Source organism: Anarhichas minor, unplaced genomic scaffold (genome assembly GCF_050575085.1).
Source record: "Anarhichas minor isolate MPS153535 unplaced genomic scaffold, ASM5057508v1 ptg000010l, whole genome shotgun sequence".
NCBI lineage: Eukaryota > Metazoa > Chordata > Actinopteri > Perciformes > Anarhichadidae > Anarhichas > Anarhichas minor.
Window position 1 is genome coordinate 15080999 of NW_027466456.1, and position 23315 is coordinate 15104313.

Consider the following 23315-nt stretch of genomic DNA (forward strand, 5'->3'; position numbering starts at 1 on the left):
TCGTCACACCTGTGCTTCCCTTTTTCTTCACTTCCTCTCTTTTTCATTATCGGCTCTGACACACTCTCTCCCCCCCCCCCCCCCCCACCCATTTTCTTTATGCTACCCTCTCTCACTATTTCATCTCTGCCTCTCTGCCTCTCCCTCCTTCTGATGTTATGCCACTGTGCCAACGAGGAGGAGCAGAGGTAGAAAGGAGGAATGAATCTGGGTCACAGGAGGCCGTGCATCTCAAGTCTCCACTCCGCCACAATAAAAAGGAAATTGATCTGTGGCTCTCCTGCTCTCCCATTCCCTTTAGCCTCGAGGACAGACGGACGGACACACACACACACACACACACACACAGCTGAGTAAGTCCATGGAAACAGTGTTCATCCGCCTCTTGAATCCATCATCCTTCTTCCAAAGCAGCAGGTGCACCCACACTGAGAGCACACAAATGCAGCATCATACAGACACACACCGAGCCAAGAGTGAAAGAGTTTATGTGTGACTGTAAAAATTCGGTTTCTCTATTCAAAACCCTGCAGTGGTATGAAAGCAATTTACTAGCGACTTAAATCTACATTTTGTGTTTTAGCTAGTAAACAGCCGTTAAAATAAAGCTTGCCTCTCTATCGTCTCTCACCTTGCCGTTTGTCTTTTTCTGCTTCTGTAATCTGCATTTTCCAAACACAACAACATCATTTGTCAGACAAACTCCATGACAAACACAATGATGGCTGCAGCTGGTTATTTTCATTTTTGATTATGTAATCGATCCATAAATTGTATTTTCTTAATTCTGTATATAAAATGTCAGGGAAGAATACAACATTCCCATCATAAGGTCACAGGGCACACGGTGAGGTTCTCAAATTGCTCGTTTTGTTTGACCAACCAAAATGTTTGAATTTGAAAATGACAGCAGAGAGAAGCTGGGACATGAAGTTAAGAAGAGCAGAAGTTGTATAAATAGTTCATAATATCTTGGTGAAAATACATCTTTACACTAACACCCAATAAAGTCAGGAGAGGGAAGATACAGGGGGGAAAAAAACATGTAGACATGAACATGAGGCCGAAAAATAGATGGAGTAACAATTCAATTTAGAATTGAGGAAACCCAAGCAAGAGGTAAACAAACTGTTAACGAAATCCACAGTGGCCATGGGCCTGAGACAGAGTGAGAGGAGGATGGAGAGGGCTTCAGCAGCCGTGCAGCCGAAGAGAAAATCTAATCATGTTCTCATTACTATGCTTCCTCGGTTAGTTGGGCTGATTTGGAGAAAACGGATTATGCTCTTCGATCGCTCCCCCACGAGTCACGGTCAACTTTCGTCGAAGCGCAGTCCATCCGTTGGACTGTTTTAGATTACCCCCCCGATGCTATACGCTGCAGGTGAACGCTCTGCTTATTACAAGCTAAGGGACTTCAGGTAATTTAGCTGTAATGGCAACGACCCAGCATTCTCACAATCATCAAACTATAACAATCACTCACAGAGGAACTTGATTACAGATCGCTCAGCTCAGTCTGGCGAAAATGAAGACAGTTTGTCAATACAAATATTTCAGCACGAAAAAGCTGTTTCTAGGCATGTTGTGAAGCAAAATACATGGGCCTGCTAGTAATAATGTGCAAATGGGTTCTTTCTATTAGATCTTTGTTTTCTCACCTTTAAGACTTCAGTACACATGCACACAAACTAATATCTTATTGTGAAAAGCCAAGACAGCTTCCTGGATCAGTGCAGTGCTGAGGGTGTGTGTGTGTGTGTGTGTGTGTGTGCAGTCTCTTCCATTTCTTGCCCCATGAGTCTCTCCCTCCCTCATCAATGGCTGCTTTAGTGCATTAGTACAGAAGACTGGGGTCTGCGGGGTGAACAGGGAATGGTCAGGCTTTTCCATTTCCGACGGTGGGGTCGCTGGCTTTACAGTCGCTCACAGCTAATGACCATCTCTGGGAACACATTTTGTAATGAGCCGACACACACACACACACACACACACACGGCAGGAAACTCCATCATTGTGACACCTCTGAAGCATAAACACACAAACACACACACACACACACACACACACACACACACACAAACACACACACACACACACACACACACACACACACACACACACACACACACACACACACACACACACACACACACACACACACACACACACACACACACACACACACACACACACACACACACACACACACACACACACACACACACACACACACACACACACACACACACGGTGACACTAACTGTAGGAAGCAGTCGCATACACACACAGTCATACCAGAGTCACACAATTATAAAGGACGCAGGATGAAATGCTTCAAAGAAATGCACATAAATGGAACATACAGACAGAGTCCTTGGTTTTATGCACATAACTTTACAGTATTTAGTCGTAAATTCAACATTATATTGTTGACAATATGTCGACACTATAAAGAGAACATGGCTGCATAAATGTATATAATGTACTGTATCTCAAGGATATTGGTCTGGTAGCAGTATTTGAAACCAGGAACTAACATGACATTTAATAATGGTGTTTGTAACCCATTCAAAGCTGTTAAACCTGCTTTTTGTGGATTATGCAAATGACTCACTCCATACAGGAAGTGACAGTTGAAGGTAGGTAACAGGAGAACTCAAACACAAAGGATAATCAAGTCACAGAGAACATTCAGAACTAAACTATGTCATGTCACCATTTAAAATCTGCTATGAATATTACTTGATTGTGGTCCAATCATAGACTATATATAAGTGGACATATAGTCACAGTGAAAGTCGTTTTGAAGCCTCAAGTTTGGCCGTCACCATCTTGTTTTTTTTCCACCAGAAGTGACACTACAATGTGGAGCTAAGTACAACCGAGCATTAAATAAGACATTTTTAGGCGATTAAAATGGTTACAATTAACTTTGATGGACTGAAAACACACTGTGAAAGGTTTAAAGTAGCAACTCGAAAACACGGGCAACTCGAAAACACGGGCAACTCCCAGACCGGACAACACCGTGGTATTGACCCGTCGATCACAGGGTTAAGCATATGCTGCTTTATTGTCTAATTTATTCTAGATGGGACCATAATTTACTAAATGAACATCATGCTGTATTGAAGAAGACTTGAAACTAGCGATTAAGACCATAAACTCATGTTTACTGAGGTAATAAATCAAGAGAGAAGTAGAGTCATTTTCTCATAGACTTCTATACAATCAGACTTCTTGCAACCATAAGAGTTGCCCCCTGCTGGCTATTAGAAAGTATGCAGGCACTTTAGCATTGGCTTCATCTTTCAATATCAACCATTAGATGAAACTGCCAAACACATTTCCCGTTCATCCATTCCTCATGTCTTCAGAACTAGTGACAAAAAGACACCACACTTTATCTCCTTACTGCACACAGAAAATAGCATCGACTGCCTGCTCCAGTAACAGCAGTGATTGGACTTTATACAGACGGTCACCGTCCTGTCCAAAGAAAACATCTACTCAGTTGACTTTGTTTAATACAGATAGACATCAAATAAAAGAAGCATAAAGCTCTCTAAAAGCCATTTCATGCTTCTTTAAAATGCCTCCGCTTTCTGCACAACTCCTAAGAGACTCCCTTGTGCTAAGCATCAACATCTGTGCTACAAAAACGCCATAATTGATATCTGCTATGACATTTATTTTTTAATCACAGCAGATAGAGATGGACAGACACAGGCAAACAGTGAAAGTTTCTCTCACACACCTACACTTTATGTCATTGGTAGCCAGGCTAACAGACCCGTTTATCAGTTTAATCAACCAATGGGTCTATTTCTATCCCTGCACAAATGTTAGACTGATTTTAGCAGCTGTATTGAAGTGTTGGAGCTTCTCAATACAAGAGCACCCCCGCAGATATTTAAACATCTCCGTCTTTAGCTTTCTCTCCTTTGCTTCCACACGTTAACAGCTGCACACCTCCTCTGCACAGTTGTTGCTGTTGATTAAAAACCACGCACCAGGGAGAGTGGGATGAGACAGAGAAGGATTTCAAATAAAAGGAAAGAAAGATAAAAAGGGGGGAAGAAAAAAAACAACTTTTGGATGGAAGTCTTGTGTCTCACTGGCGTCAGATTAAAGTAGGAAAAACAACAAAGAACCGACTGTGGCCAAGAGTTAAGCCACACATGCATTATATATATATAACTATGAATTGGAAAATATTTTAAAATGTTTAAATAAAATGTACATTTGTTCATGCATGTTCTAACATTATGTAATGGACAAACATGGAATAGAAAATAGAGCAGGTAGTAAAAACAGGAGTACAGAACAGTAAGACTATGCAGGAAGATACACACACACACACACACAATGTGGAAGAATATATCGCGTTGTGAAAGCCTGGCAGAGATCTCTGAAGACAAATCTGCCATATAAATAATAACATCACAAAAGAAACCATGACACACACACAGATAAAGGAAATAGAGCAGGTAAAAAGAGATGTAATGCTTGCTTCCTATATGTACAAGAGCACACAAAGTGACCTACATGTACTGTACAACAAAATAAACATAATCAAATCTCTGCCGCTAGCCTTGGAACACACACACACACACACTAAACCACAATGCCGTCATCCTTTTATGGATTTAGGGGGGCAATTAAATGAAACATGAGAGCAAGCACATGATTAAAGATTTATCTGCCCAAGGTCCCTGCAGCCCCTTCCCTCTTCACACACACACACCTTACTACTGTGACCATCTGGGGATACAGGAAGGGAAGCATTGATCTCATTAAAAAAAACTCAGACTGTACAGATTGGGGCCCCCCCCCCACCCATCCAAACACACATGGAGCTAAACACACACACCAAACACCCCCAACTGCATGTTGGTGTAATTTACTAAGTGAAGTACAGTATAAATGTGGCATTCATTGAAATCAATTAGCCGGGGGTTGCTAACTTTGAACACATCTCCATAGACCCTCTGGAGACTTGGTGCTAAAAATAGCATTGTTGATATTATAACAGACAAATAAAAGTGGCTCTTAGTATAGCAGCTTGTTGTGATTTTGCCAAGTGACCTGAGATCAGCGATGACTGCCGTTGGACAAAAAGTCTCTGCCAATTAACATTGTAGAATATGTGTCAAGATTCTCCAAATCCACAATTCGATGAGACATTCGATTCCAGCTTTGTAATTTTTGGTGATGGATCATATTGTCAAATTCTTACAAGCAGCCTACAAACTTTATTTTTTTCTGTCAAGAAAAGCTTGCAAAAAGGTTTATCAGGAACTATAGGCATATGCATTTTGAATGACAGATCCATCTTCTTATCTAAAAACTGATATCCCAAGGTGTCTCATCCTTCCACACTCATTTCTCATCTCTCCATCAATCCCTCAAGCACATATGAAAGGAGACTAGATCTATTTTATTCTACCATCACCTGCAAAATAAACCCTGCGTATTTTTCCTTGCTCGATCCATTCCATGCTCCGTTATACTCAATCCATCAAACATTTTGACTCAACTCTTCAAGTTTGGAGCGTGAACAAAGAAAAAAAGAAAAAATAAAAGGGTTCGTCATCCCTCTGGATTCTTTAACAAGGTGCAAGAGTCTCTTCATTAGAAACGGATCAATGTGTCTCAAGTGCACTCGGATAAAAAACATGTTGAGGCTCTTTGACGTTTGGGGAAACATACCTGTGTTCACATGCACCAAATCCCTCTCACAGTCACTCTCTCAATCTTTCTTAACATCGCAAAAACATCCTTAAGGGTGAAAGCTTAATTTTATGGCATCTGACAAATTGGATTATGGGTAAATGAGGTCTAGGCTTTTTGACATAAAGACATTGTGCCATTTCAATATGAAGTGAAGTGAATAGAATAAATCGGGTATACCTGTGAGGAGTCTTTCCCTCCCTCAGACCGTCAGTGGCAGAACAAAAACTTGCAAATTGGAATAAAATGACAATGAGCACTTTCGGTGAGATTTCAACTCCTGCAGAGTTATGTCAAAGGACAGGGAGGAAACTTCATATATCACTTCATATGTTCATAAAGAAATTAAGAGGTGACAAATCACCCTGCGAAGCAGGATTTCTACTATGGCAGAAAAGGTATGCCAATGCTATTCTTATTAACACTATTTTTTTTTACATTATGTTTATATGTTTACTTCTTGTTGAAAGAGTCAAATGACAGATCCTATGTCACCTCTTCTGTCACCTGCATGCTCCCTCTGTACAGTTCAGTGTCAAACAATTACACACAGCCACCTGTTCCAGTAGCTGCTCAGGCCTTCGAGCACGGTGTAAAAGACACTTGTGGTCATCTTGGAGAACAATGGGGCTGCCTGCTCCGATTATGACTCACCTTCACTCAACTCTCTCTTCACAGAGGAATCAATACTTACAGAAAAGGGGCGTCGTCTTTGCCAAAAAAATAACCTTTTGCTTTCTTGAGATTAGGAGTGTTCTGCTCCTGACAAAAGCACACGGCCTCGGTTTGGAGAAACGGACAGCCGTACCAACATGGGAGCAAAGCAATGTACTGCTGTGGACGAGGACAGCAGTCAAATTTTAGCCACCTATAAGAAGGCCCATCTAAAAAAAAAAATCAGTTCAGTTCAGTTCAATATCAGTTGAAGTGTGTGCTATATTTAGAATATTTTCTCTTACAGCCAGACCCTGTATTCTGATAGGGAATTGAAACTTATCTTTACTGTTTTTGTCAACGGAGCATATCAAAGTTTGGTGGCTTTGAAGAGAGCATAGATAAGTTGCCCTTTCAGTTCAGCTCCCCTTCGGAAAGGAATGTCTGACAACTAGATAAAGATGTGAAAATATTCTCAACATGTATACACTTAAACAGACATTGAGTTTTTTAGGAGAGTCTTTCTCTGAGGTGGCTAAAATAGGTTTTGCTGCGGCCCCCGTACACAGCAGTACATTTGCTTTTCTCTTGAGTCGGTACTCCTGTCTGTTTCTCCTCACTGGGGGGCGTCCACCATCTACTGTGCGTAATACTCTGACAACACCGCATCAAAAACACCCCGTCCCTTTAAGGTGTAGAATCATGAACTTAGGTCTTATCGCTCAGCAACGCCTAACATTCAAACGCAAGGTGAGCGCTGAGATGTCGTCCTTCTAGGAAGTGGTCGAAATGTGCTACATAAAGTGACAAATCCAAAAGAACTTCAGAGAGTGTCGGGGTTTAATTAAACTGTCTGATCATTTATGAAAGCATCGTCAGACACAGAAAACTGGACCAAGGCCACCTCGTCTGGGCCAAAAGAGGAGGAATGAAGCCAACAGAGAAAGGAAACACATCACAGTAATAACACCACGGGCCAATTATACTTAACTACTGCCTTCTGTCACAACTGGGTCACTGGGTCTTCACCATGCTGAGTAGAGTAAGTGTCCGTGTGGTAGAGGGTCTGGTTTGCACATGTGTCATTATTTAATAAAATATTTCTAGAGGCAGCGTTCTGTGTGTTCCTGTTTTGTAAGCTTAGTGATAGACACAGAGATAATATCAAAATGTTTTCCCTTTTTAAAATCATATTTGAAGTCATTGCTATTTTGTATTGAGCGTAATCATTTCCTTTCTTGAGATATACTTCAGAGGTTACGTCTCTAATGGATGGAGCAGCTTCTATATATCTGGGAAAGCAAATATTCATTGATAAAAATAACATAAATACAAAGCTTATATTCCAAGCTCAAAATGTATTTTTTCTGCTTCCGTCATTGGAAATCTGCCAAATCTACTTTTCTTTGTAACTAAAGGCAGAAATTAAGCAGAAATAAAAAGCATCCGTGGACCTTAAGCCTCGAACCTCTCCCATACGAACACATGTCGGGTTTGTACATTTTGAAGGTACTCGGAATTTAGCTTGGGCGATATTTTTGGGATGTTAACTTGTGGGCATAAAATGTCGGCTATTCAAATGTAGTCGTGGGATTTAGTGGTGGTAAAACCTGCGCTCAGCAGGCATTGCAAAGTGGAATTTCATGGGCAGCAAGGCATGAAAACTTGCAGATGGGCCACGGCAGCCTGGGATTCAGGCTCTCACAAGTTTCTCTGGCTAAACAGACTTATCTCACTATTCTGGTTGCCTTTTCAGTGTGACAGTCAATGCTTCACACATTTAGGCAAGCGGGAGTAGTATTATTACTCATCATGGCTCAAAATTCCAGTTAAAATCATTTTCAGGGTTGTTCCTGTGTGTCTATGGCCAGCAGAAGGATCTGCCCAGTCAGCCCAATGGTTTCAAATAAAATCAGTATTTATTATTTTGGCCACAAATCCCCTGACTGCTAAAAAACTTTAAGAGACTGCCTGCAAGTTATTGGGTGGAAGACACAGAGGGAAAGATGGGATAGTGGAGTTCAAAATGGAGGCAAAAAAATTGAAGTGCGAAGAAAACTAAACAATAATGTGAAGAAAATAATGCAGCACAAAACAGAAGAAGCATGTAGAGAAAGATAGAGACCAAGAGAAGAGAGACTAAAGAAAGATTGAGACAAAGCCGAGACTCCTCAAAGAAAACCTTTTGAAAAGATAAATGGAAAGTTTGCACATCAAAAGACACACAGGTCAGGTATGAATCAATATCTCAATCAAGAGCACAGCATTAGTGAGTTATAACATCAAGCAACGTCGAGAAACTCTGTGAAACCAAACAAAAGCTAAATTATCTTTCGTACGAACCCGGTTCTCCTGTTATGTCAAAGAAAAGGTCACGGTATTCATTCTTCAACCTGCTACAGCAGCCAAGAAGCTGATGCATAAGTGCACCAATGCATATGTGTGTGAGTTTATGAGAGAGAGAGAGAAAGAGAGAGAGACAGAGAGAGAGAGAAGGCCCAAGAGACAGAGTGAATGAGACAGGGAGTGCAGGTATACAGAAGGTTTTTTGCATATGTGCAAATATGGTTATTTATAGAGATGCACCAATTGAAATGTTCTTGGCTGATTCCGCTTTTATTAAAGGTTGACCTGCCGCTTCCAATTTTCTTTCTAAAAACTTTAAATGACAACAAGGCAAGAGACCAACAGTTTCACCATAAGAAAAAGTGAGCGAAAAAGTGGTTATTTGCAAAAAAACACAATTCATAGAAATATATATTTTTGTATCTTTATTTCAATACTTGACTTGAGAATAAAGAAATCTTGGCATTAGTATTTTTTTATCATATACTATAAGTTGCTTAGAGCTCGTGTTAGAAGTTTAACAGTCTCTCGCCAAAAGAGTCATTTTACAAGATTACATTCGAACACATGATAATAAAATAATTTAGCTTCGCCCAATACAAATGTTTTACTGAATAGCTTGAACGCATCATAACGCGAGTCAATGCAACCTCCGTTAACGTTAGCCGTTTATCTCTGTGCTGTGGGCGGACAAGAATAGGATTTTATATATATATATATATATATATATATATATATATATATATATATATATATATATATATATATATATATATATATATATATATATATATATATATATATATATATATATATATATATATATATATATATATATATATATATATATATATATATATATATATATATATATATATATATATATATATATATATATATATATATATATATTAAACTGCACTGCTTATTTTGGACTTGCAGTTGTGACAAATTGCGAGCTTTATGTCTTCTTCACTCTCGCTGAAGAACTTGCACACAGACAACATGAGGCTGAGGCGGTGAAGTTACTGTGCCGCTGTGTGTCAATGTAAAACATATCATACGTGTGTAAATGTGACCGGCAAAAAATGCAGAAATATGAAACTGGTTGGCCAGTCACCGGTCATGTCCGATGAGCTGAAAATTGGCCAGTTTCTATCGGCAGCCAATCGATCGGTGCATCTCTAGTTATTTGTATGTGCTTTTATTTTTTTTAATCTTTTGTGTGTGTGTGTGTGTGTGTGTGTGCAGCACTAGCCTCTCTTCTACCTACTAAAGCCATGTGTAAAATGTTTAAGCCGAACATCTAGCTTCTTCATTTAATCTTACTAAACCTCTGACAAAATGCAAAGAAAACGGACATCAACAGCAACATGGGAAGCAAAAACAACAAGAAAAGGATTCAGGGTACACTCTTCCTCGAGGAAATTATATGCAAACATACGTTTACGTCAAATATAGACAGGTTTAAAAAGCTAATGAAAACATGAGTTCTGTGAAAATAAGGAAGAAAATGCGTATGAAAATTCTTGCAGAGTATTGAACCCAACAGGATAATGCAGTTGTTGCATGCAAGGTCACATCGCTATCCATTATGCTCTCACACACACAGACACACACACACACACACACACACACAAAACAATGCATCTTCTTAAGTGTGCGTGTATGTGCGAGAGAAAAAGAGAGAGAGAGAGAGAGAGAGAGAGAGAGCGAGAGGGGCCTCTCAGGTCCCATTGAGAAGGTGTCACCCTTCTTGCAAACATTCAAGCTCTGCTGCAATGACACATAATAGGGTGTGGGGGTGGAGGGCTCAGAAAGAGAGGGAGGGTTGTCGCTGGTTAAACGCCCTGTGAACACATGCCAGAAAAGAAGAAAGACAGAAAAGAGACCTTGGAGAAGGCGAAGATGGAGGGAGAGGACGAAGCGGGGAAAGGAGATCTGATGAAAAACATTTCATCCTTCACTCCGTAACAAGCACGACAAACAGAGACTCGGTCCTCCCACCAGAATATGCCTTCCCCATCTGCATTTGGTTCATCCACGCAGCGCAGCATCTTTAAACAGCGAGTTGAAAGCTTTGCAAAGCATCCCAAACAGCCGAAGTACGTTTTGAACGTCAATACGTCCTGAGAGACTCCTGATGCTGCTCCAGCAACTACAGCACAACAGCTTTTTTTTTTACTTCAAACACAGTCCAATAATCCCCACATCACAACAGAAAGGACTTTTTTTTCAGGAGTTTCAGAGGATGATCAGAATGGGAGGCGTTCTATTTTTTTGCTCCTCAATCAGCAGTGGAAAATGTGCTCCTAACAATTGATTCCTTCGCCATTTCCTCACCCTTCAAATCACCCCTCCCCCTCCTCCCCTTCATGTTGACAGCGTCAGTGTGTTGTGAGCATGCTGCAGGTAAAAGTCTTCGATTGTGAATCCCAAAAACAGAAGTTCTACGAGATTTTGTGTCACACCAGCCATTTTTTACTGATAACAGGTATTACTAAGCACTAGCTATATCATCAAAGAGTGACCCCCCCTCCCCTCCCATTCCTGCAGCAAACGACAAGCAAAATCTCCTCAAGGTAAAAGACCTGTTCCCAGGCTTAGCTGGAAAGGCGTGTGTATAAAGGAGGTACCTTGTGTGCGTGTGTGTGTGTGTGCGTGTGTGTGTGTGTGTGTGTGTGTAATCTACATAAACAGCTTCATTGAAAAGCCAGATGGAGGGTAGGAGACGAGAGGAAGAGAGCGAGACATAAAAGGTGTTGGGCAAGGTGGAACATGCAAAAGAAAAATATCTGAAAATATGTTAACGACCGCTTGAATCATTTATTTATGCAGTATTATTGTGTGATTAGAAGTGTGAAAAGTCCCCATCAGCAGTTCCCAGAGACCCATGGTGGATGGTGGATGTGCTCTGCAGTTGGTTTAGCTCCTCCAAAACTGGCAAGAACACAACAAGTGTTGCATTTGAAAGGTATATTTGGTGTGGTATTTGTGGAAAAGGTACAAACCTTAGATTTAGTTAACATCAGCCACATAAGATAATGTAGACTGCTGTAATCTGTTGTGCAACAATATGCAAACACTGCAGAGAGAACCCAACATGTGCATTATGTCTGTATTTGTTATTTTCAACTGAATAGAAGCGACTGACAAAACTGATTTTATAGAAAATTGTGTAATTGTGTATGTATTAACTGTTACAATTAACAGTGAAGGGCCAATGGGACAAGAGCTCAAAGAATTCAATGCTTATATTTGTTTAACTTTGTCAACTAAAGCACAGGCTTCTCACTGACACTTTGAAAACCCTAACAAGTGCTTTATTGTTATTATTATTATGGCTTTAATTTACTGGCTGTAATTATTACATTTAGAAGAATAAAAGCTCAGCATTTCAGGTTTGGTACTTCAGATGTGTATGACCGCAGCGCAACCTGTATTATAAGGATAACATGTTAGCATCTTCATCAGCTGGTGTTGTCTGCTGGCTAATGATACAGATGATATAAGGGCGAGATCGGAGTTTATATTCGCTTTCGGAGTCCCATTTCTGTTTTTCACACCTTCAAAGCCTCTTTCCTTCTGCTTTCTCTCTTCAATAGTTAGCCCAGAAAATCTAGTTTCACCAATCTGAGAACAAACACACAAGTGGCGAAAATTCCCACCAACATGCACAAACACACAGATGAATGCATGAACCAAATTTGCCAAAACTCCTACTCTACTTTACTCCTACTTTAAAAAAAAACTTAAATGATTTCCTGCTTTACCGCCACAGTGGGTGAAAAAATGTTCTGTATTATTTGACAGGAGACACTGAAGCAGGGTGGGCTGTAATGACTCAAACTTCAGTAGAAGACCAAGACTGAGAGGAAAGGGAAGAGAAATGCCAGACAATACAAGAAGAGCAGAACTTAGAGCAGCAGAGCAAAGAGAAATGAAGAGAAAAAGTAGAGAAAAGAGAAAGAAAGGAAACAGAACAGAGAAAGACTGAAGAATAGCAACCGGAGCAATGTCACCAGAAAATGGATTCTACTCGCTCTCCTCCACTTTGTAACTTCCATGAGTAACTTCTCACGAAAACTTTTGACATGCAGCACTCAAGGGCCGTGTCTCGGTGTCAGCCCAGCAGACTGGTATTAGCAGCCATGTTTTATTCATCAGCATTCTAAGTTCATTCGCCGCCTCCCGACTGCATATACCAGGCAGCAGAGCGCAAGGTGAAAAACAGGATTACAGCAAATGTAAATAATAAAATGGAGGCACATGAAGATATTCTGTTAATCTGAGCTGGGGATTAATGCCATGATACCCTGTCAGACACGGCTGGGTTGGGGGGGGGGGGGGATAACAACAGCTAAACACGACGACACAGGCACAAAGAGACACACGAGAATGAGACACAGCTAAACACACACGGCGGGGGAATAGGATTGTAGTGTTGGTGGAGTTTGACTTTGAACGATAAGTGACTTTGCAGCAGAGCAGACAAACAACACAAGGTAATCTGTCGAAAACCGACGAGCTAATACTGACAGAAAAGACAAAAAGGAGTGGGGTGATGCGTACAGAAAGGGAGAGAATAAAGAGAGCAGGAGAGAAAGAACAACAATTAAACTTCTGAAGGGAAAGATGATTATCACTCAACCACATTTTCCCTTTTTTCTTTAACAGAACAAAGTTTGTTTTCGGTTTATTGACTCCTCTAACAAACTACTAACTCACTTGTTCCCTCTCCGTCCACAATATGTTTCACCTCAAATAGGTTCTAACTGTCTCGTACTTTTCTGCATTGGTCATAAGGCCCGACGCAGCTATGCTATGTTCAGGGTCAGCCACGTTGTTCCTCAGGTGAGAGCAGAGGCCAGAAACAAAGCTTTATTTATTACATTTTATCAAAAACACCTAGACTAAAATATATATATATATATATATATATATATATATATATATATATATATATAATATTAATAATCTAATATAAATAATAGAGAAACAGATTTTAAAAAATGCTGTATTGTGTTGTGCAAACCAAACATTTCCTACGGCTGCCGCTTCACATTAAAATAATTTAACAAAGTTGACTTTTATTATGAAGGAGTCACAGGAAATGCAATGCGTTGGTTAGTGAGCTTAACTTAAAAAAAATGCATCCACAAAACAAAACAACTGCCATTTTCGGTATTTATTGGACAGCGTATCAGTTTGAAATGGAACAGGAACAAGCAGCCAGTGAGCTGTTCGATGAAGACACAGGTCACTTCACACAGGAATTGTTTGAGCTGGTAGCTGCGAGCTTCCTGTTAAAGTTGGCAGCATTCCAGTGTGCCAGCTAATGTCTAGGACATTAGAATATCACTTGGAGAAAATTGGAAATATTTCAAAGATACTTTTGAACTGTTGCGCAATGAGTTTAAACCATCCTTTAAACCATCATCCCTCAAGGCAACCATCCAGAACCTATGCCTTAAAAACAGAACATGACATTGAGGAATGTTATCGAGCTCTTTCAGTTTCTTCACGCCGTCCTGATTGACTTACTTGTTTCCCCCTATAAACAACCCAGTAGTTGAATATTAAGTCAACTTTGTTCTGATAAATATGCCCTTATTTTGAATGAAGCGAGGAGGGGAGATGAACAGAAAATTAAAAGAGAACAAAAAGACAATATAGCGTTTTTTGGGGTTGTTGTTTTTTGTGTATTTAACTCCCACAAAGACAAAATAAATGAGTCCTCAGGCCGAGGCAAGCTCACCATCTTTACTTTCTCTGACACACACACACACACTTCTGACAGTGCAGATTCTCACCCACTGAGACACTCACTAATTGGATTAGAAGTATGCAGATGGGAAGTGCAGTCTCACATTCCCTCTCTCACACACTCTCACAGTAACCGCTTCCTCCTTGTAGGTTTGCAGCATTTCATACCCGCTGCCCTTCATGTCAATACAGAGCCACTACACCCAAGCTCTGAAGAGAGAGAGAGAGAGAGAGAGAGAGAGAGGGGTGACAAATGCAGAAAGAGGGAGGCTAGAAAGGTAGCAAGAGGTAGAAAGTGGGCAAAAATGAGAGAGCAGAGAAAGAAAGAAAGAGAGCAAACACCTCAGGCTAGCACTGACCTCAGCTAAAATTACCCTGCTGCTGTTTTGCACCGCAGCACCCAACACCTATTCAGCACGCCACCAGGTATTGTTAGCTTGTAGGGCACGATACAGTGTCCGACAAAAGGTGCCCTGCCATATTTTGGGTTTGTCAACCGTCAGGCGCTTGCAATGTTGCACGCGTCTACTTGATTATGTTAAATATTCAATCTTCAAGAAACGCATAATGTTGTAGAGAGGACTGGCCAGCTGGCAGTCTAACTCTTTAATATGTCAACAGAGGGACAGAGGAGACTAGCATCATGTGAAAGAAAGAAGCCTGACGTTTGATGAATAAGAGCTTGTTGATTGGGGCATTAGTGTGAATGAAACACGACATAAATAAAGGCCCTAGTATATAGCTGATGAAATTAACCCAGTTTTACTTTTGGTACTTTAGTCCCTGCCCAACATGATATCATAATATTAATAGTCATAGCCAATACCGGCCGATTAAATTGGCTCTAACACACACACACACACACACAAATAGAGTCCCAGAACACAGCAGTGGGGTTTCTTCGTCTGAAGACCGGAGCGCTGCAGCCGAATATACTCCTCAAATATATGCACACACACACATACACTTGCGAACAACACTATGTCCTTGGTCCAATACAGAAAAGCAAATGATGGAGTGTGGTTTCCTCCTGTGTTTGTGTGTGTGGTTGTTAATGGACGGAGGTGTGTATGTGCTTATCTGTATGCGTGTTTGATGGAGTTAGACACAGCAGAATAGAAATAAAACCTGTTCAGAAAGAAGTATTGAGTATAAATATGGTTAGTGTGTGTTGAACCCCATAGTTCAGCTCAGTGTGTGTGTTCACGTATTTTTCCTTTGGAGTCTTTGCCACACAGACCTGCGACTGCACACTCACTCATTGTGTGTCAGTGTGTGTGCAATAGATTAAGCTATTGGTCTCTTTGACCTCATACTCCCATTAAAAGTCTGACCCCAGCTGTGCTACAGCGAGCAGTGTGTGTGCATGGGTGTGTGTGTGACAGCAGGTGACCAAAATATGTTTCTGTGAGCCTATCAGCACAAAGCCTTTTATGCCTGAAGCGCTTCTCTGCAGTCTCTTATTACAGTGTTGTGTGTGTGTGTGTGTAGGTGTCTATGAGTGGGTGAGTGCGAGAGAGAACGCCTGGCCCTCACACAAACACAGGGCAGTGGCGTGAAATGTGTTGTGATGTCTTCTCTATGGGAAGCAGGTCTCAGACTGCAGAGGAGACGCTCCACTTCTCAGACTCATTGTCCTGCTGTGACACACACACACACACACACACACACACACACACACACACACACACACACACACACACACACACACACACACACACACACACACACACACACACACACACACACACACACACACACACACACACACACACACACACACACACACACACACACACACACACACAAGGCTCAACAAGCACTTTCTTCCCACCATTATGGTATTCTCTTTCCATGCCCTTGTTTTTTACTGTTGTGGAACAGTAGGGTTTCATAGTTCATTGAGGGTTTAGGATTCAGAATTTGTTCCAATCCTACAGCTTGATGCGTTTTCTAGCACAGTGTGTTACTAAGGCTGAAACCAAGTCTTATTTCCAGTATGATTCCTCCTTTAGTGTTTAAGGTGTCATGCACACACAATTTATTGCTTGGTTTATCCAATCAACAGTAAAATTTCTCCAAAAGGAGACAATAAAGACTAATTGTATCTGATCTAAACACTCAATAATATGTAGATATTCAATAAACAATGACATAAAACAAAGCAAAGACTCACATTTGTGAAGATGCAACCCACAAAAATGTGTCTTTTTTCTTTACAGAGAGAAAGGAAGAACAATTGAAAGCTAACACGAGGTTCTGATATGAGATGATTTTACAGTGGCACTTTGGATTACGCATGTTTAAATCCACTTAAATCCGCCGGAAAAGCGATAAGGCCTTTATTCTGTATATTCCACAGACAATATATAGGTCATACAGAGTCGTGCAGAACTGCAGTGCATATGCACATACATGTGTGCATGAGTGTTGTGTTCAACCACAAAGAAAGGAACACCCCCCCCCCCCCCTAACCAACCATCACCATCACTTTACCGTCTCCCAGGGCAACAAGAACAAAATCTACCAAGAGGCATGTTGAGGATGAAGGAGAGGAGGGGAGGAGAGGAGCAGGAGGAGGCAGAGGCAGAGTGAAAGAAAGGAGAGATGAAGGCACAAAAGACAACCAAAGCTACCAAGACGTATTCTAATATAGCTGCTAGAGGGAGAATGTTAAAGGGTTAATCCCTGCAGCGAGAGACCCGTGTGCGCGTGTGAACAGGGAACTAGATGGGTGATGTGACTACTGACAGGACCCAATGTCACACTGACAAAGTGTCATGCCATCTTCTTGTGCATTTGAAATGTCCCCAACAAGTACTCAAAGCAGTTTTTGCGCCGCATGGAGCACCATTCTACAACTGCGTGGAGCGTTTCCTGCCTCAGATTTGTTTCGGGAACCAATTTCAGCGGGTTATAAATGCATCGTCTCAGTCAAATACATTTTACGCGAGAACAGCTACAACATCGAGCGGCATTTTACCACAAGTTCAGCTAATTAATCTGCTCGCAGTCAAGTGCAGAGTCTACAATCTCTAACTGGTCTCTAATTAGTGGAGATAAACATCAGAAGAAAGGTATATGATGATATATTTTTAAAACCTTTTTCAAAATGATCAATGCATCATATTCAGATGTATCAATAATGTATCATTGTTAAGGTGATATACCTGAACTTGTGATGATATATACTTTAGGTCTCATCATTAGATACATGACAGCTTTTCCATTATAGACATCATATTTATATATTCAATTTGGAAGTCAGAGGCAAAGACCAATGACAAAAAAAAATGAGTGTCAAAGTCATCCAATAAGATGTGGGAAGGATGCTTAGTGGATGAACGCAATGTGATTCACTCGATGTACCACCCCCTTCCCCCCTCCGCATTATCCAAAATGCTCCCATGTTCTTCACGAGCTCTCCTCTACAGTGTCCTTTTCCTCTCAGTCAAATCTGTCCCATCTTCTGTCTCCACCTCAACCTCTTCCTCCTCTCCGCTGAGCTCTGCTGGTGATGCTGGGTTTTGGGGAGGGGGCACAGTGGCAGTGCTGGCATCTGCTGGAAGGGCCGGCACGCTGCCAGCCACTGAGCATCACTCCGGCAACCAGAGTCACGCTGTTGGATTTATCTCCAACCAACCTGTCAGCTGATGCTCTTTGTGGGCATAAGACGAGTGGGCATAGCCTCTTTGGCACTCGCACTGCCAAGGTGCCCACAGGAGATTTTTATTATTTTTTTTTTAACGGGGGGGAGGAAAAGTCCCTTAGTGGGTGCTACAATGCCGGGGATGTGAGACAGCTTTTTAGAAGGAACCCAACTTCCAACGCAGGCTGATGGCTGAAGCACTCAAAGTATACGGAGCGTAAGGTGGGTAGGAAGGGAGAGCGGGCAAGAGATGGAGGTAGCTAAAGAGAGTATAAGGCACAGCAAGAGGTAAAAAGTAGATAAAAAAGGTAGAGACTGAGCAGGTGAAGAGGTTGAGAAAGAGACAGGAAAGCATAACCAACCACTTGTGAAGCTTACAGGATATGTAGCAAGAGGAGTGAGGAGAGACGACGGTGGCAGAGCACATTTCTGCCAAAGACAAAGTGGCTCAGTTAAAAGAGCAGTCTGTCACCTTGTGGCTTTAAGTACCATTTTCACATTCTCTTTGAGCAACTCTTCAACAGAAACAACAAAGTAAACCACACCTGCTGGAGGGAAGGAGAGCTCATTAAAATCGAATTCCGACCAAGCGTTGCCCAATAAATGTCCAACAATCCCAATCGGTCTCTGCAGCGAATGAGACGTGCGTGTAAATGTCACGGCATTCATCCAGGAAACTCCCAAGATATTCAGCAGCCACCCCTCATGGTGGGCGTGTGGGATGAGAGCATCACGGGTTTGGCGTGCTGGTCCCCAAGATAAGCAATAAATCAATTGGCCACTCATATAAGCATGCAAGCAATTAGTACCATGACAAATTCATAAGGGGGCGATTACTCGGCTGGTTGTCCGTGCAATTTCCTGAATGTGTCCAGTCAAACCAGAATCCCATACTGTGGGTCTTTTTCCACAGAAGGACATAATACAATATCCGATTGCCCGATATCATATATGCAATTCTGTGCTGGAAACTCAAATTACAATCTCTCCCCGTCTACAGAATCAGAGGCACCCTTGAGAACAGAAAAAGCAGCCAATTTGTGATCGGCGACATAACAGTATTTGCATTAGAGCATGATGCATTACTCAGCAGCGAGGTGTCGTGACACATACCACTGCAATTTGATCATACTATTTCAGATATGGCACAATCTGTGAAGCCATTATATAGCCAGAGCATTAGGAGACAGTATAGCAGGGCGAGCTGATAGCAGGACTGGCATTATCTCTACAGTCACAGCAAGAGTAGTAATATCATGAAATAGCCCCGCTCTGACCCGGTAGGGCCACGGCTCTCTTGTGTCGGAGGTTTCATGTAGAATAAAATAAGTACGAAATTAGTTGAATTCCTGTGCCCATGTGACCTGACCAATGATCCAGGATCAGCAGTTTCTGCACTGACGTCTGCAGACTAACAACTGTAAGGGAGATTCCAGAGGGGCCCCAAAGCAAAAATAATAAGCAGCTTATTCTCAGTACAACTTCATTCATTTCAACGTTACATATGTGGATCTAATCAGGAACAGCATATGCTTTTATCCAGTTATGTACCAGCTCATATCAAATGAGCAGGATGCGTGACCATCGTCAAATAATGGTCTGGTGTCGAATGTGTCCCAAGATCTTTTGATACTTTTCGTAGCAAGCAACGGCAACATTAAGTTTATCTGCCAAGGTAACAAGGGTCTGGGCTACTTACGACAGTTCTCCTCATCGCTGCTGTCTGAACAATCATCATCATCGTCACATCTCCACAGGGTTGGGATGCAACGGCCGTTCTTGCACTGGAACTGCCCTGTTTCACACTCCGACTCCGTATTAGTTCCTGTGTGGTCATAAAAAAAACAAGTTGTCAATCAATTCTTTGGTCCATTAAGTGATCAGAATGTGAACATTGAATAAAAGTGACTTAATGTAATGAAGTCACTTTTAAAGAAAGTCTAGTTAGAAGCGTGGACACGTGGTGGGGGTATTATAGACATTTAGAGAAAGGAGGCAGTGAGAATGCTTTATCAAAACCTGCTGACTGTTTAGTGGCTTTAGTGGTTTGTTTGTTGTTTGTGAGATGAACTGGAAAATTTAAACAATCTCCATTTTTTCAAAATAGCCTCTAAAAGACGTACCGTTACTGCAATAATCATTAATTCTGTCCTGATTATTGTGGGTTGTAAAATGGTAAATAGCTCAAATTGCTCTAAATCTTCTAATACTGTGTGTAGGCTTCCTCCATGATAATTGTTGTAGTGTTTTTCTAAAAAAAAAAATGCAACATTCCTACAACATGATTTACACCTTTCCTGTTATAATACGCTTATGATGGACTTGCTTATATCGTATATGTATCAATAGGCTTTTGGTGCGACCGCGAGCGCCTACCACCAGTGTCCTGCTGGCACTTCAACACAAAGATGTGCGTTTTAGGCAAATCTATTTAAGCGTTCATTTAATGTTTTCGGCTACAGCTACAAAAGCTCCACGCACAGAAGCGTGCAGCCCTCCCATCACCACATGCATCCTATGTCTGAGCAATAACACCAGCCTGCTGCATTTAGACACGTGCTGGCGTTTTACGGATCTTTTCTTCCGCGTATTTCTCGCCTCATGTCACCGGATGAACGCGATGTCCCCTGCGCGGGCAAAAAAAAGTGGCGACCCAGGTGCGAGCCACAGCATCATGACAGAAGTCTTTGCAAAGACACATTAGCGCCGCACTTTGGGAAGACGCGGACTACACGGAGAGACTACCCCCCCCCAAAAAAAGCGTTGCCGTCCGCGATGTGATGCACATTCAACTCCTCGCGGAGGCAAGTGTCTTACCTTTAGCGCCGTGGAGCTCCATGAGTAACAAATGTAATAGCACGAGCTTTCCGACTTCTGTCCACATCTTTAGATCCTGGCGGGGTCTACGGTTGTGTTCATGCAAAGTGAAAAGCCGCTGAAGGATCCCCAACCTCTCGCTCTCGCGCAGTGTGTTCCTCTCTCTGCCTCTGCTCCTGAGCGTGTGAATGTGTGCGATCAGAGCTTCCTCTCCCACTGCCTCGGCTGCGATTTGAATGAGTGACGCGTGTGGGCGGGATAGCTGGGGATGGTGCCTTCAGGTTAATGTAGTAGGTAGACAAACTACATCCAAATGGGTTGCTGTGTTAACCATTGTTGACCAGGGAAGTCATTGTAGTGGCAGCTTCTTTTACCGTCCTTCTTCGCCGCTTCTTGCAGGATGTAAAGGGTTCTGACTCGTGTAGACTACCATGTCCAACTTACGTGCTCTTGCAGGCTAAACTTTTCTTGTTTGCTGTCCAATGATGAGGCACGTAGTTATTAAAAGTAGTTTTTATTCCATGTAAACAAAAAATAAACAAAATCCTCATGCAGTAAAAGGAGTACCAAAACACTGACCTTCTACTGGCTATAACTAAAAAGTCTATAATCTGCAGTCAGAAACATTGTTGCTCCCCATCCTGCTCCATCAAAGCCTAACTTGCACTGAAAACCTACTTAAAGTCCTGTCCTGCTATTTCTATCCAATAGCAGGACAGACTAGAGCCTTTATCTTAATGGGGCAAAACACATACGTCAAAGCACATTTTGCAACATGACCAATTACCTTAACTCTATTGTATGGTAAACATTTTGAAGGGCATAACACACATTACTTTCGCAATAAACATAAAATGCAAAAAACTGTTAACAGTATATAATGGCTCTTACAGTCATGTTTGCAGAGGACGCTTCTCAAACTTGCAAATCACATTGAAAACAGTAGAAACAAATAAGTGTTGTTATAAGACATTGTTGGGGACATTTTCTTTAAGCCTGGAAATGAGGGGAAACAGCTAGCTTGGCCAACAACTATTTGTGTGTATATATAGTGTAATAATGTCTATCTGAGCAGAGAAAGTCTCTCTCCCTGTGTGTGTTGTGGTCCGAGCTTCTCTGTGCTTGACATAGTCTGGCTGACCAAGGGTGCTGTTGGTCAGTCAGGGGGTTACAGCTGATAATGCCATCCCAACAGAAGGTGTCATCGCAGAAGAGTAGCACCCACCGTCGGGTTCCCCCTCAGGTAAACACTGTCAGCTCTGTCATTATTTTTGCTGTTCTTTGCACTGTTGGCGCTGTTAGCAATTTAATTATCAACAGCATTATAAGTTTAAATCCCTAATCCAATCATAAGTGTAAACGTTTACACTAACACTGATGCTGTCAAGCTCCAGCATCTTATGTATCTGTTACTATGGGAACCAACATGAAGTATCAGAGAAACCACCTTCGTCCATGTAATGTTTTATCCACTTTTGTTTCTCACTAGCTTCAAGCTGGAGCTGTTTCTCTTTTTTTACTTTCGAAGGCATATAATAAGGGTTTCTTTCAGTTCACGTCTTCTAAAGGAAGCTTATTAAACAGCTGAGTGACTGTGATGGCATTTCTTTCGTTGAAAAAAAAAACTATAAGTATTTATAGTTTACATTTGTCATACGTCCTCTACAATATTCGGCTTGCTGATTTTCAGTTGGCTCAAATTCTCATAATCACTTAGGCAGCCAATGACCATCATTTAATGAAACAGAGTTGGGTGCATGTAGAGTCATATCTGCAATGATACCTGAAGGCGGCGAAGTAACCAAAAATATTCAGAGTATGGAGAGAATTTCAACTCAATGAAAAGTGTGTGCAATGAAAGGTAACAGGCAGGTCTGTACTGCTGTATGCAGGAAGAGTTCAAATTTGATTTGCTGCAGTTCAACATGGCTCATGTGCATGAAATGACTTTAACACATGAATCAACACATGAATAATGAATAAACTACTGTATAAATAGAGGGGGGAACACAATTCTTGCCTCTTATACATTATTCAATAAAATGAGTGTGAATGAAACATTAAAAGGCTGGCACAGGTGCAGAAAATAGTCATAATGAGTTTTTGCATCATGTTCACGATGACTGCTACCTGGGTGTAGTTGCAAAGTTTGTCCTCAAGGGAAAAAAAACACCAAAAGAGGTTAAGCCCTGTTATTTCTGCAGACTATATCCCAGTTCACTCAAAATGTATGGTATAAGTTACCAAAGAGAGTCTTTTTGGGGTCAAATGTTTGCACGTGGAATCTACTTTGTGAATGCATTATGGTCAGTAGCTGCTGACATTACCACTTATATTCAGTCTATAC

The 23315-nt window shown here is 41.4% G+C and overlaps 1 protein-coding gene across 7 annotated transcripts in view; it reads right to left on the minus strand.

Annotated features, from left to right (window-relative positions):
- The window catches only part of lrp8 (low density lipoprotein receptor-related protein 8, apolipoprotein e receptor), a 157243-nt gene extending 136107 nt beyond the window's left edge, over window positions 1-21136 (minus strand). For all 7 annotated transcript variants that reach the window (XM_076088357.1, XM_076088354.1, XM_076088352.1 and 4 more), the window contains exons 1-2: window positions 20969-21136; window positions 19851-19976 (exon numbers count right to left, since the gene is read on the minus strand). In XM_076088357.1, coding sequence (XP_075944472.1) covers window positions 19851-19976; window positions 20969-21035 — 193 coding nt within the window. In that variant the 5' untranslated portion in view covers window positions 21036-21136. The remainder of the gene's footprint in view (window positions 1-19850; window positions 19977-20968) is intronic.
- Between the last annotated feature and the right edge of the window lie 2179 nt (window positions 21137-23315).